The following is a 16168-nucleotide window of genomic DNA, read 5'->3' as shown; positions in this document are numbered from 1 at the left end:
ACATTCAGATTTTAACATTCACATACAAAAACATGACCATTTCACTGTCAACATCAACATACAGCTTTGGAGAGCAGTATATTGCTATGAATTCAAATTCATTTTAAACGTCTACCATATACAGTGGGTCTACTAGAAAAGGAAATAGTGCTTTTACCATGTCCTTTGTTTATAGCCTTGAATACGGGACTGACAGCCCTATCTCCAAACTCTTCAGCATGGTTAACCAGGGCCTCCTTCACGGTTTTATATCCTGACAAGATGACAATCTTTGTAGGTCCAAAGCGAACCGTGAAGACCGATCCGTACGTTTTGGAGAGCTGTGGGTCAGTTCAGTCAGATATTAACGTCACGCCATGCTTGTGCAAGGCAGAGAGAGCACTGATGTAAAATATCTTGTTTTTAAGAGCAGGCAAATAAAACCTTTGACATCTTTTTTAGAAGAATAGAAGTGTGTGTGTGTGTGAATTGAACTGTGAAAAAACTGAGAAAGATTTGTTTCGATATTAAAGATTTTGTTTTTAGATATAAAGAAACTGAGCTAAATTATAAAGATAGATAAATAGATACTTTATTGATTCCCAGGGGAAATTCAAGGTCTCAGAAGCATACAGACAATACAAACACACATTCACTAACAGCAGAAAAAGTAATTAAAAGTATATATTATAAAAAACACAACTAAGCAATAAGGACAGTAGAAGATAAAGAATATACTAAATATATTAAAATACAAATTATACTGTAACAGAATGGACTGTATTGTGGGTCGGTGCAATGACTGGGCCGGGACAATAGGGGAGCTGTGGCGCTGAGCGACAGGAAGTGCCCGGTTTGAAATTATGGCTTCCCTTTAAAAACAGGAAGTTGGAGGTGCCGGGCCTCTTTGGTCTCCTTTGTGCAGGGGGTAAGGTTGGTGGCGTACAGGTTTAGTTTCTTTTGCGCGTCTGTGTGAGGTGTGCTAGATATTGAGTGTGTGTATGTGTTGAGACTGTTTAACTACCTGGTTAACTTACCTGTGTAACTTACCTGATCTTCTGTAGCTGGGTTTCATTGATGGTTGTGTGAGTGCAGTTTCAACGTGTGATTGGTGTATGTTTGTGTGTGTGTGTTTACTTAATTTGGTTTCGTTTGTCTCAGACAGGGTGGCCAACCTGTACTGGGAAACTGTGCGCCACCAATTACTTCAGCCAGCGGCCCAGCATAGATAGCAGTTTGGATCTGGTAACGTGTGTTGATTCTATGCTTCTAGATATTGTTTGTTAAATGTAATAAAGGTAATTTACTTGTAACTGTAAAACTATTTAATCTGAGTTTGATTACGAAGGTTTTAAGCTTGGTGCATTGCGGGCCACTGGCTGTAGTGAGGAGTGTAGTTGTTCACCACAGGCTTATTGCATGTATTCGTAGTGATGGTTTTAACCCGATGAATTTGTAGTGCCTGTTACCGTTCCACACTGATTTATTGTGTGCATTTGTAGTGGTTTACAGGATTGCTGTGTTCCCTGTGTGTGCAGTGTTACCCTGCAGGTGAATAGCTACCCCTCCAACCTCCCTTTAGTCTCAATGTGTACGCTTTAATAAACCCTCTATTACCTGTTGAACCAGCTCATTGTTCTTTGCCGTTAACTTACTGGTGTTTGAACCTGGTGTTACAATCACTTAATCTAAATCAATTCTAAAAACAGTATCCACATAGTGGGCAATTAGGAGGCAGGGACTGAGCCTGTGATTCTCTGTGCATAGTAAGGTATGGTAAGGTGCTCTGTGAATGTCGTGGTGATAGTGCAAATAAGTCCAACAGTTCAAGAATAAAGTCTATATATCTATATACACTGCTCAAAATAATTAAAGGAACACTTTGAAAACGCATCAGATCTCAATGGGAAAAAAACTCATGCTGGATACTATACTGATATGTACAGGGTAATGTGTACTGGGTAAAGGATGCCACATTATTTTTTGGTAATGAAAATGATCAACCTACAGAGGTCTGAATTCAAAGACCCCCATGAAAATCAATGAAAAGTGAAAAAAATGATTCCACAGGCTAGTCCATTTTGCCTAAATTTCATTGCAGCAGCTCAAAATGGTACTCAGTAGTTCGTATGGACCCCACATGCTTGACAATGAGACGGCGGATGGTGTCCTGGGGGTCTGCTCCCAGATGTGGACACGGCCATCATTGAGCTCCTTGACAGGCTGTGGTGCCACCTGCCGGTGTTGGATGGACCAAAACACAATGTCCAAGAGGTGTTCTACTGGATTTAAGTCAGGGGAGTGTGGGGGACAGTCAATGCTATCAATTCCTTCATCCTCCAGGAACTGCCTGCACACTCTCGCCACATGTGGCCAGCCATTGTTGTGCACCAGGGGAAACCCAGGGGCCTCTGCACCAGTACAGGGTCAGACAATGGGTCTGAAGATTCATCCCGATACCTAAGAGCAGTGAGGGTGCCGTTGTCCTGCCCACAGAGGTCTGTGCATCCCTCCAAGGGTATGCCTCCCCAGACCATCACTGACCCACCACCAAATCGGCCATGCTGAATGATGTTGCAGGCAGCATCATGTTCTCCACAACATCTCCAGACCCTTTCACGTCTGTCACATGTGCTCAGGGTGAACCTGCTCTCATCTGTGAAAAGCACAGGGCACCAATGGCGGACCTGCCAATTTTGTATTCTATGGCAAATGGCAATTGAGCTCCACAGTGCTGGGCAGTGCTTAATTTGTAAAGTGGGAGGTGCCGGAGCGCAAAGGGGGGGTGGATCCGGCGACTCAAAACGGGGATTTGAGGTTACGGACCAACAACAAAAAAACCTGCGTACATAGCTAAAAAAAACTAAACAGCGCGGTTTGTACACCAGGGCAATGTTTATTAACTTCAGAACTTGCAACACACTGCACTGCATGGGTGTGAAATGTAAATAAATTTAAAAAAAAGCAATTATCCATTATCGAAAAAAAACTAGAGAAACACTCTACGCATAGGCCGAAATAAAAACATATAGGCTATAGTATGCTATATATTGCAATGATGACCACCCAGTAATCAATAATCAACTAGATACAGCGTGGAATGATTAGTCATTTCTGATTGACACATCTGAATACCTATCTGAACACATAATATGACACAGAGAGGGAGCGGGAGACACAAACACTCACGCGCACACACACACACACGCGCACACAGACCGGGAAAATAGGAGATACAGGGGAACCAACAAAACAGTCCAACAAGGGGCTAATAACCTCGGCGCTTAAGTATGCTATATATTGCAATGATGACCACCCACACCCAGTAATCAATGATCAAATATATACAGCGTGGAAGCGCGATTTCTTCCTACCGTAGCCTAGGCCTACTTGTCCAAAATGGCCCATACAGCATCCAGACCCCCGGCCTCCATTACCCTGCTTCTTTTACTACACCTATGTCCTTTAGAAATCCATGACCTCACGTAAGGAAAGGGGTTGAACCGGGCAAGCGGCGGGCCGACAAGGCAAATGGGGAGGAGATGGTAAGCCCTGATGACATTCCGCGGGCTATTGATGCAAAACTGCTGGCAGAGCTTCTCAACTTCTCTCTCCCCGAACAGCGCGTCACCCTCCTGTGACCAATATTGTGGATAAAGCACTTTCAAATCCTCAATTAGCTTGTTGTATCCTGTTTGGTCTTTTCCCTGTTTCTAAAGACTAATAAGAAAGATATCAACATTGAAGACTACACAAACAGTAATTTTTTTATTTTTCGTTTAGGCGATTTATTTTTTATATTGACTTAATTGACGGATCCAATAAAAAAGGTTCCGGATCCAACGTCGGAGGTGCCGGAACATGTTCCGGCGTGTTCCGGCTCAAATTAAGCCCTGGTGCTGGGCAGTGAGCACAGGCCCCTCTAGAGGCCATCGGGCCCTCAGGCCACCCTCATGAAGTCTGTTAGTGTGGTCAGAGATATTCACACCAGTGGCCTGCTGGAGGTCATTTTGTAGGGCTTTGGCAGGGCTCCTACTGTTCCTCCTTGCACAAAGGAGCAGATACTGGTCCTGCTGCTGGGTAAAGGAATTTCTACCACACTGCACAGCTCTTAGAGTAACTGCCTGTCTCCTGGAATCTCCTTTTGAGACTGCGCTGGGAGACACAAGTCCTGGCACTGGAACGTATTGGTGTGCCATTCTGGAGGAGTTGGACTACCTGTGCAACCTTTGTAGGCTCCAGGTACTGGCTTATGCTACCAATAGTGACACTGACCCAAATGCGAAACTTTGACACCAAAGCAGGTGAAACTGATTCACGACCACCTCTGTTATGTAACTGGCCAGACCAATAGGTTACAAGTTTGATAGACTTGATGCTATAAAAAGTGTTCCCTTATTTATTTTGAGCAGTGTATATAACTATATTAAGAAAAAGTATAAGTGTGGCCACAGTTCGGCTGTGGCATGGAGGGAGGGGTTATGCATATGTGCTAATATAGCACGCAAACAGTGAGGCAGAAAGACAGTGGTAAAAAGTGGCTAGTGGACAGACAGTATCCAAACATGGAGGGGGTGAAGAGGCAGACAGACTATGCAGGGAAGTCTATCTCTCCTCTTCCCTTAAGTGAAGCATTGAACAGTTCAATGGCCCTGGGGACAAATGAATTCCTCAGTCTGTGTCGTGCAAGGCAGTGAGCGAAGTCTCCAGCTGATCAGGCTCTTCTGCTTAACAATAGTGCTGTGGAGTGGGTGACACTCATTGTCCAAGATTTTGATCAGTTTGTTCAGGGTCCTTTTGTCAGATATTGAAGTGATGCACTCCAGTTCAGCTCCCACTACAGAGCCAGCTTTCCTTACCAGCCTGTCAAGTCACCCTGCATCCTTCTTTTTTGTGCTTCCTCCCCAACATACCACTGCATAGAAGAGGATGCTGGCAACAACAGACTGGTAGAACATCCTGAGGAGCTTGCTGCACACATTGAAGGACCGCAGCCTGCAGGAAGTACAGCCTGCTCTGCCCTTTCTTGTAGAGTGCGTCAGTGTTGGCTGACCAGTCCAGTTTATTGTCCAGATGGAGACCCAGATACTTGTAGGTGCTTACCACCTCCACATTGACCCCATCAATGGGGACTGGTAGCAGAGTGGGCTTAGACCTGCGGAAATCCACCACCATCTCCTTGGTCTTTGAAGTGTTGAGTTGAAGATGATTGAGTTTGCACCATTGCACAAAGTCCTCCACCAGGCTCCTGTACTCCTCCTCCTGCCCGTTCCTGATACACCCCGAAATTGCAGTATCGTCAGAAAACTTCTGCATGTGGCATGACTCGGTGTTGTAGCAGATGTCAGATGTGTAAAGGGTGAACAGGACTGGAGAGAGCACAGTTCCCTGTGGCTCTCCAGTGTCGGAGCTGCTCCATTATCTTCATCACATGTGATGTTAGAGCGACAGGTCTGTAGTCATTAAGCTCACTAGGGTGTGGCTTCTTAGGGACAGGGGTGAGACATGATGTCTTCCACAGTGTTGGAACTTGTCCAAGGCGTAGACTCAAATTGAAGATGTGCTTCAGTGGCTCCCCCAGTTCAGCAGCACAGACCTTGAGTAGCCTTGGACACAGTCTGTCAGGCCCCGCTGCCTTATTGATGTGCAGTTTCTTTAGTTGAGCTCTCACTTGATCTGTTGTGATGATGGGGGGTGTAAGGGGAGGGGAGGGGGAGGGGTGCATCTGGGATCTGTGTGTCTGATGGCTGTTGACTGAGGTCGTTGACTCCTCATTGTTCGTGATCGCTATGTGGGGGAGGGGTGCAATATCCAGTGATGGTGGGGGTACGATAGCCTGTGATGATGGAGGTGAGTGTTACACTGGTATTGAGGGGGTGTGGGGGCTGGGGGGTGACCACCTCCTTGATGTCCCTGTCAAGGCTGCCAGAGTCGTGGACGCCTCAGCAGGCACAGGCAAGGAGGCGTCAGGCGAGGGCAGGGCGTGAGGTGATGGTGGTTTAGGTCGTTGGGTGTCACCGGAATGCAGAGCTGGAGAGACTGGGAGGCTGGGAGGTGGGGGTAGGGCAGGCACGCAAACAAGAGCAGTGTCAAAGTCCTTTTAGGCAAGTCCCTCCACTCGGCGGCAATATAGCAACGCTTTTTGGGCCCTCATCGGGCACCCTGTTCGGCAGAAATGCGCGTGCGCAAGGCTTCACGACACCAATCTTGCTCCAGCGGCGAGTTCACAACACATAATTGGCACAATGTATTCACATCACACCACATGATTGGCTCAATGTATTCACATGTCGACGTTTTGCCGAGGAAGGGGTGTGATATGTGCAGACAACGGCCATATTGGCATTACAAACTAGCCCCATGCATTTCTATGGAGGATTTTTTGAGTGCTGTGTCTCCTTATTAGAAAGTCTCTGGCCTCGTCTGAGTCAGCCGGGCGTGGTGGACAGACCACGGCCATTGGAGCTGGAGCAGGGCAGTCAAACCTGTTGTAGAAGTGGTTCAACTGATTCGCCATGTCCAGGTCCCCCTCCACAGAGCTGCTAAAGACTGCATTGATAGAGGTGATCCTTATATTGTGCACGTCTAAAACCTGCTTTTCCCTTCTTTCTGCTCACATTTCCTCTCAGTCTTGTCTAAATTAGTTGTGAATCTATTTACCTCAGCTGTAAAGCACATGGCCACAGGTTTTGAAATGTGCAATACAAACAAGGCTGACTTCACGTCAGTGAGAGTGTGACAAAGAGGTTGGTAATTATGTTGCTGATCTATGTACCTTTCTTAAAAACCTAATTGCACAGACAATCATTCTCTTTGCCTTATGTAACAAACGTAGTAACAGGGCCGGAGTGGGGCCACTTTTCAGCCCGGGAGTTTCAGGCCCAAGACCGGCCCACGTTTTCCATAGTGGTGCAAATTGGATAAATGAAGCAACATTTCAGCTCTTACTATCCTGTAGTTTTTATTAGTACCATGGTTCAACAAATGTGTAAAGGTTATATAATAATTCACTTCAACTGAGAAGTTAACAAAAATATTCCACTATTCCACAAGTTAACAGAAAGAAAGAAAGCCTTTGAAATGTAGCCTATCCCACGCTTCCACAGAGGCATATTGAATTAATGTTTAGGCTACATGTTTTTTGCATGGGTAGGCTATATTGTTGTCCTTTACTACACCCTCTTCTAAGCAAACAAGGCATATAGGTTTATCATGTAGGGTAATTGCTCTTTCTTACATTAAATACCTTTAATTCATCCTCTCTACTTGTCCCTGTAGTCATGGCCTCCTCATCACTAATTTCGGGCTCATCATTTTCAGTGGTCGACTGGTTGATCTGCTGCTCAGAGGCTACAATTTTTACCGCATAGGCCTACACAGATCAAACTTCAGTTTTGTTATTAATATTTGCATACTGCAAAGTCTATGAATCGGATACAAAAGGCTAATATTTTAAGTAATTTGATATGTTGTTTGCAAATAGCTTGACAACGCTACAAACGTCCAATATTAGCCCAATAACTGCTAATAATCATTGCCTATAGCTATCTCTCTTTACCAGTTGCCACTTTTGTCTGTAGGCCTAATCTAGAAGCTTTGCACATTTAGCAGCATCTACCTGGCCGTTTCAGTCCCTCCTGGCCTCTTTCTACCATCCATCCTTCCTGACGCTTATGGCTACAGGGCCGGCCCGGCTATCCGTATCTGAGAAAACTTTTTGGGAGGGGAGAACTCCCTCACTCGGTAGGCTACAACCCATGCAGAGGCAACGGTGCCATGCACAGAATGCGGAACGTGTGTCCTACTTTAAGAGAAGTTAGACTAACGTGACAAATGCGGAGCGTGTCCTACTTTAAGAGAAGTTAGACTAACGTGACAAATGTCAATAGTTTCCCCTCGACTGGCCCGAAAGTGAAGCGGCCCACGGGGAATTCTCCCGATTCTCCCGATTACCCACCCCGGGCCTGCGTAGTAGCCTCTAGTGGCTCTTGCTCTTTCTTTTTACTGATTGCCACACCTTTGTACAATAATGAATCCACTCTGTAACAGTCTTAATAATCTTAAATCAATTAATCTTTTGCATTTAGTAAGTATTTTAGTAAGTATATATATATACTCTTTTGATCCCGTGAGGGACATTTGTACTGATTATATCTCTATTAATACTCCAAGATACATTCCTTCTGGTAGTGTCATTGTGTTATTATAATTTAATAATAATTATTATTATTTTGCACAACTACACTTAAAGGATGTGAAAACACACTGCACCTTTTCCTCCTTCTGAAGAATAGACATCATACACATTCTTAATGCAGGTGAATAATCCCTGAATCCTCACCTTGCACAGTGTGTCGTATGGTTTCTGCAGGTCCAGCTGCAGCAGGTTGCCGATGATGGGCAGTGGTGTGGGTCCCGGAGGCTCTGTCCCTTTGGCTGAGCTGCCTACGCCAGAGGAGTACAGATAGGCAAACAGCAACAGCACCCCAGCAACCAGCAGAGAGAATGTGCTGGGGATCTGGAGAAGTCCCTCAAGTACAGCCATGGAGAGGGTCAAGTGAAGAGATAAAAACACTGTCCTTTTCCCAGGTTCTTGCTGTCTATGAGCTGGCTCTTGTCTTGTCCTTTTATAATGGCATAGGCGCTTTGTGGCACTGCTGCCAACCCATCAGCAAGTTAATGATCAATCCGTGCTTGAGAGGTAAGACCACGTCCTGAGCCAATCACCGAGTCAATCACTACTTTACCTTTCTCCCAGACAGGTATGGGCACACCTCCATCCACCCTCAGCCCTTCAGGTGAGCTGAACCCTCACCTGATTGTCCCGTACAAGTACTGCAGCGTCAGTTTCTCCACTGGGCAGAAGGCCAGGGATTGTATTGATTTGGTGCACGGGCCGGGCAATAAAGGACCAGGGTTCTCAAGTCTCACGCAATGGGCGTGAGACACACGCAATTCAACAAGTTCACACACTCACACTCACACGCCACACCTTGCATTTCTCACACAGAAATATTACTAGGGATGCCAAGGTATCTGCATAATTAGTAGCCCAGAGGAGACGCAGGGATACAAGAGGATTTCTCGCAGGGTTCAGAACTAGCACACCACTTACCAGACAAATCAAAAAGTAAATAGCCACCAACATCCAATCAAAAAATAGGCTATTCGTTGTATCCGGGTAAAATTCTCAAATACCACATTCCCTCACTCACTCCCTACAACCACGTTATGCTTTTGTGGGGTTAGACGTTTAAGATTTCAAGACTGTACCAACATTCTTTTTATTCAGAAATTCAACTGTCTGTCATTTGGTAAACCATTATGGCACTTTACGGTGTAAATCAAGCCTTTTCACAAACATTTGGCCTATCCTACTTTAAGGCAAAATTATTTCTTATCTATAAACTAAACTAACTGTCGGTCATTAAGAAAACCAGGGCCGTAGTCACCATAGACCACCATAGACCATAGACCACCATAGACCACCATAGACACCATAGACAATATTCAGATGTGACCAAAATGTCCCCCCCAATATTCGAACTTAGAAAAATAAATAAAGAAAAAAACGCTATAAGTCCCACCATCTGAAATGCAATCAAACGTAAATAACGCACAAATTAGTGACCTATTGATGGTAGCCTGTAGTGTAGATGTGTAGCCTACACTGTGAGTGGTTTGTCCTGGAAGTTTTGCGTTTATCGTTTGAGGCGTGCGCTATCAAAAGCTTCCTGCACCCTACTGCGGTGCGGGCTGTCAACAATATCGCAAAAGATACCAGTACAATTCTCACAAAACTTGTTGAAAAGGTGTAGCACTGTCTAAGGAAACCCCATTAATTTTTGAAGCTGATCAGACTCAAAGGGAACTTTGAAGCATTTTCCATATTGTAGCCTATTTTCTCGCAATTATAGCGAAAGTGAAACGTAGTGTCCTTTTATTTGAATTTGTGCGTGCCTGTGTCATTCATTTCTTTCACATGTCTTACAACATAAATAATGCATTCATATGCTAGTAGTAATGTCAGAAATTAACCGGTTTATAATTTCTTATTATAATTTCCTCCTCCATTCACCAAATAAAGGATGTGTTTCTACATGTTAACACAAAACGTAATTTCTGTCAGAAACCAGCATATAATGCATAGGGTAACTTGAGGTGAGTCAGACAGAAGAGGGGCCTGTCTTAGTAGCCTATCTTGAATCCCATCCCTTTCAAACTACCTTAAAATTGTGTGATTAGCCGCCAGAATAATAAAATCAAAATACAAAATATGATTGGTCTATAGGTCCAAACCTATGAGTAAGCATTCAGTGTAATATAGAGGTTATCAAAGATACTCTAGTTTGTATTTTCTTTTAAAATATACATTTTGGAGTCAAATGGAGTCATAGGTCTATATCCAGGGATGGATTATTGAATGGACCTACTGCATGGGCCCAAAAGCTTAGGGGGCCCTGAAGCCTAAGAAGGTGTGAAGTTGCTTCTCCGCCCTTCTCTTCTATTTCCACAAATCTCACAAGTCGTCATAATATAAAGGGTCATTTTTTTTAGTCTTCAGGGGAAGTATGCCCCCTGGCCCCCCTATCTTAACAGGGGAGGGTTTTTCTATCCTAACTGACTGACTTAACTAATGACTTGTTCGTGATTTTAATAATATTTTTGCATGGCAGGAAATGTATTGAAATCCTGTTATTAAAATTCACACCGCACCACAGATTTGGCACCCCCCAATGTTGACATCATGGCTACGGCCCTGAAGAAAACATAATGATTGTGTCATTATAGCTTTGTGTAACCCAGACATCAGCAACGTTCATTTTACACGACCAATCACTCTCGTGGCTGCCTGCACTTTCCCTGTCGTCACGGCTGCAACTTGGCACTCGTTTGTGCTTTTTAGCGCGTGTTCATCAGGTCCCGGGACACAAATCTGATCCTCCATGGACCATGTCAACAATGAATGAAAATTGGCTTATTATTAACAATTGTTATCAATTTTAGCGAGTATGCTACACATACATTTTTTTCTAAAGATACAGGACTGCTGCAGACAATGACCTGCCAACCACCATAATGTAATAGCAACCCAAGATAATGAACTTGCTGTCCTTATAAAAAAAAATGGTCTCGGCATGCACATGCTTAGTCCAAAGGTTCAGTGACAATATAGGCTCAAGTGAATAAAGCAATTAGCCTAATAAATAAATTATTTGTCTCACTCAGTACATATACTTGAATCTTGAATTTCCCCTTGGGGATCAATAAAGTATCTATCTATCTATCTATCTACCCATACCCCCACCTCCCAGCCTCTCCAGCTCTGCATCCCAGTGACACCCAAGGACCTAAACCACCATCACCCCACGCCTCCTTGCCTGTGCCTGCTGAGGTGTCCACGACTCTGGCAGCCTTGACAGGACATCAAGGAGGTGGTCACCCCCCAGCCCCCACACCCCCTCAATACCAGTGTAACACTCACCTCCATCATCACAGGCTATCGTACCCCCACCATCATTGGATATTGCACCCCTCCCCCACATGGCGATCACGACCAATGAAGCGACAACGACCTCAGTCAACAGCCATCAGACACACAGATCCCAGATGCACCCCTCTCCCTCCCCTCCCCTTACACCCCCCATCATCACAGCAAATCAAGTGAGGGCTAAACTAAAGAAACTGCATACGAGTAAGGCAGCGGGGCAGACTGTGTCCAAGGCTACTCAAGGCCTGTGCTGCTGAACTGGGGGAGCCACTGAAGCACATCTTCAGTCTGAGTCTACGCCTTGGACAAGTTCCAACACTGTGGAAGACATCATGTCTCACCCCTGTCCCTAAAAAGCCACATCCTAGTGAGCTTAATGACTACAGACCTGTCGCTCTAACATCACATGTGATGAAGACAATGGAGCGATTGGTCTTAGGTATGCTCAGACCCCAGGTACGCCATGCACTAGACCCGTTACAGTTTGCATACCAGGAGAAAGTGGGCGTGGACGATGCCATCACTTATCTTCTACACAGGACACATTCTCACCTAGACAAGGGGAAAAGTGCTGTGAGAATCATGTTCTTTGATTTCTCAAGTGCTTTTAACACCATCCAACCCCTTAGACTGGGAGACAAGCTCTTGCAGATGGGTGTGGACGCTCACCTGGTAACCTGGATTACAGATTACCTGACTGAGCGACCACAGTTCGTCAGACTGAAGAACTGTCTCTCTGACACTGTGATCAGCAGCACCGGAGCGCCACAAGGAACTGTGCTCTCTCCAGTCCTGTTTACCCTGTACACATCTGACTTCTGCTACAACACTGAGTCATGCCACATGCAGAAGTTTTCTGACGATACTGCAATTGTGGGGTTTATCAGGAACGGGCAGGAGGAGGAGTACAGAAGCCTGGTGGAGGACTTTGTCCAATGGCGCAAACTCAATCTCCAACTCAACACTTCAAAGACCAAGGAGATGGTGGTGGATTTCCGCAGGTCTAAGCCCACCCTGCTACCAGTCTCCATTGATGGGGTCAATGTCGAGGTGGTAAGCACCTACAAGTACCTGGGTCTCCACTTGGACAATAAACTGGACTGGTCAGCCAACACTGACACACTCTACAAGAAAGGGCAGAGCAGGCTGTACTTCCTGAGGAGGCTGCGCTCCTTCAATGTGTGCAGCAAGCTCCTCAGGATGTTCTACCAGTCTGTTGTTGCCAGCATCCTCTTCTATGCAGTGGTGTGTTGGGGAGGAAGCACAAAAAAGAAGGATGCAGGGTGACTTGACAGGCTGGTAAGGAAAGCTGGCTCTGTAGTGGGAGCTGAACTGGAGTGCATCACTTCAATATCTGACAAAAGGACCCTGAACAAACTGATCAACATCTTGGACAATGAGTGTCATCCACTCCACAACACTATTGTTAAGCAGAAGAGCCTGATCAGCTGGAGACTTCGCTCGCTGCCTTGCACAAAAGACAGACTGAGTCATTCGTCCCCAGGGCCATTGAACTGTTCAATGCTTCACTTAAGGGAAGAGGAGAAATAGACTTCTCCGCATAGTCTGTCTGCATCTTCACCACCTCCATGTTTGGATACTGTCTGTCCACTAGCCACTTTTTACCACTGTCTTCTGCCTCACTGTTTGCGTGCTATATGCACAACCCCTCCCTCCATGCCACAGCCGAACTGTGACCACACGTATACCTTCCTTAATATAGTTATATATATATAGATATAGACTTTATTCTTGCACTATTGCACTCTTTGACTTACTCATTTGCACCATCACCATGACACTCATTCACACAGAGCACCTTACCTTACCTTACCTTATGCACAGAGAATCACAGGCTCAGTCCCTGCCTCAGTCATTGCAAGCGCATCTTGATTGATTAATCACCCACTATGTGGATACCGTTTTTTTAGAATTGATTTAGATTAACTCATTGAGTGCCAAAAACATAATATTACGTTTTTCCTTCCCATGCGTTGAGTGCCAAATTAGCTTTTTTTTAAATTACGAAACTAGACACTCTAACACACCCTGTATGTGATTTTGGGAACTCTGTGATGAATGGAAATTAAATATATGACGATCGAAAACTCATGAAAACGCACAATCTGGACATTTTATCTGGACATTTTATCATAACTCAGTTGCCGCTTTGGGTCGAATCAGTGACGCATGCACGTCAGGTCAAAACCAGGCCATTTTCGTGGGTCTATCCCTAGGTGGCAGTCTCGCCAGGTCTCGCTGATCACTTCCTGGAAAGTTTGCACAAGAAAAAAAAACAGCGATTTTGATGAAAACTAGCCACTGTTTAGCTTGGGATTTCTCAGGAACAGAGGTGTGTAGAAATACACGGTTTGCACCCACCGAGAGCTTAAAGTCTCACCTTTTAATCGAGCCATTGTATGCGTTCATAGCTATAACACAGAATATGCTGTGGCTGTACAAAAATCATCAACAATGGTCTAGATTGCTGGCACTCTAGGACAAAGCTCCCGAAAACAACTTGGCATTCAATGAGTTAAGTGTTATTTAGTATAATTTGTATTTTAGTATATTTAGTATTTAGTATATATTTATCTTCTACTGTCCTTATTGCTTAGTTGTGTTTTTTATATTATATACTTTTAATTACCTTCTGCTGTTAGTGAATGTGTGTGTGTGTTGTCTGTATGCTACTGTGACCTTGAATTTCCCCTGGGGATCAATAAAGTATCTATCTATCTATCTATCTATCTATGTCTGAGCACGTGGTCTAGGCTTACCTCTTGGATGTCATGTGGATGTGGTTATGGTCAATCATTCAGAGAAACAAGACATGATGACGGATGTTAAATACTGATGTTCATCATGCCCTCCATAACAACGCTGCTGTTCGGCTGAGACAGAGATACGACAGAGCGCTGTTAATTTCTTATCATATAAATTATATTTGGCCATTTTTTCACAATCCAAGTCATTTAATTCATCTTTGATTGGAGGATGCCTTAGTTATTATTTGCAATGTCAGCTCATTGGATTTCTGTAGCCTAATCATAAAGCATTGTGCAAGTAAGGTTGTGCACACACACACACACACACACACACAAATAAGAGTTGTAACTCACTTGGGATTTTCTACGAATCTGGAGCACTCAGACGACAATTCCATCTGTAGCCTAAAGATTGCGTAAGGAGATAACGGTGAAATAAATCACTGATTGTTCAAATGTCAGCAGTTATGTGTCTCAATGAAGCAGACATGTAAAGGTGCTCAGCAATCGCTAGTTGCATTGAAAAGGGAGATAGATAAGATCATGCATTAATATATGCAGTGTATCCTGTAGCCTCCTGTAGCAGTTTTTTTTATTGTGTTGTTATTGTATATATATATATATTTATATCTCTTACTGTCCTTTCTATTTTTATTCTTTAAATGTAAAGTGAGTGTTGTACTTTGAGAACAAAGATTAACCCGAGTCAAATTCCTTTGTTTGTTAACGCAAATCTGACCCAATAAAGCTTATTCTGATTCTAACATACAACACACAAGCATCACAAGTCTGCCTTGCATAATGACATATCTTAATTTTCCTGAGACCATTATACAATCAGTGTGTGAAGGAATTTGTAACCTGTTCTCAAGCCATACAATCAGATTGGAGTTAGGCCTACTGGTTTGGTAGTTGGGCCGTAACTATATCACAGACCATGAATTTACTCCTTTAAAAAATAAAAAATAAACTCAGCATATTTCCGGCTTTACAAACATTCTGATATTTCAATTAGGCCTACGCAATAGAATACACAAAATGAACTAGCTGATTTTACCAAAGACTTTCTAATGTGGAGACACAGCACTCAAAAAATACTCCATAGAAATGCATGGGGCTATTTTGTCACGCCAATATGGCCGTTGTCTACACATATCCCACCCTTCCTCGGCAAAACGTCGACATGTGAATACATTGAGCCAAATTATATGGTGTGCTGTGAAGACATCGTGCCAATCATGTGTTGTGATCTCGCCGCTGGAGCAAGATTGGTGTCGTGAAGCCTTGCGCACGCGCATTTCTGCCGAAATGGATGCCCGACGAGTGCCCAAAAAGCGTTGTCAAATGGCCGCGGAGTGGAGGGACTTGCCTAAAAGGACTTTGATTTTACTGAAGCCGTCAGGTGCACTGAATGAAATCACCCTCATTAAAATAAATATGTCACACCTGTCACACCTGCCAACTTTGACGCGAGGCCCAGGCTATCGGGGATGGGATCAGTCAAATTGAACTGATAAGTCAGTAAATCACTTAACTTTAAAACGGCGGAGGTTGAGGAGAGAAACTGTAGACCTAATGTGGCCTATCTAATCTAAAATCAAAAAATGCACATTTGGCGCATAATTCAGTCGTCGACAACCAATCCTAGCCTCTATTCGAAAATGTTTGGCAGTTTTGAAAACTTTGCTCTGGCGACGAAGACTAGTGGGCTTGGTATGGAGATGCTATATGTATATTTGATGCATACCAATCTTGCTAGGCTATCTGTATAAATTACATTTAGCCTAATAACTTACACTTCGAATGATAAAATGCACTAGGTGTCACGTGCGCGTCCTACGGCTCCTCTTAAAGTGAAATTAGAGGCACCTGTCGCGCTTTTGCCACACGAAAGGAAAACCGTGTGGTCCCTTTCGTTGATGCGGAAAGT

The 16168-nt window shown here is 44.2% G+C and overlaps 1 protein-coding gene across 1 annotated transcript in view; it reads right to left on the bottom strand.

Moving 5' to 3' along the window:
- Positions 1-8524, bottom strand: part of LOC143103244 (cytochrome P450 2K1-like) — a 36563-nt gene extending 28039 nt beyond the window's left edge. The window contains exons 1-2 of the mRNA XM_076267063.1: positions 8321-8524; positions 158-320 (exon numbers count right to left, since the gene is read on the bottom strand). Coding sequence (XP_076123178.1) covers positions 158-320; positions 8321-8524 — 367 coding nt within the window. The remainder of the gene's footprint in view (positions 1-157; positions 321-8320) is intronic.
- Between the last annotated feature and the right edge of the window lie 7644 nt (positions 8525-16168).

The sequence above is a fragment of the Alosa pseudoharengus genome, unplaced genomic scaffold (genome assembly GCF_046254945.1).
Source record: "Alosa pseudoharengus isolate Yale_2024_CS ecotype anadromous, Long Island Sound unplaced genomic scaffold, YU_APseudo_1.1 YU_APseudo_1.1_scf_4, whole genome shotgun sequence".
In the NCBI taxonomy this organism is placed as follows: domain Eukaryota; kingdom Metazoa; phylum Chordata; class Actinopteri; order Clupeiformes; family Clupeidae; genus Alosa; species Alosa pseudoharengus.
Note: the sequence above shows the minus strand (reverse complement) of the source record. Positions and strands in the feature narration are given on the sequence as shown.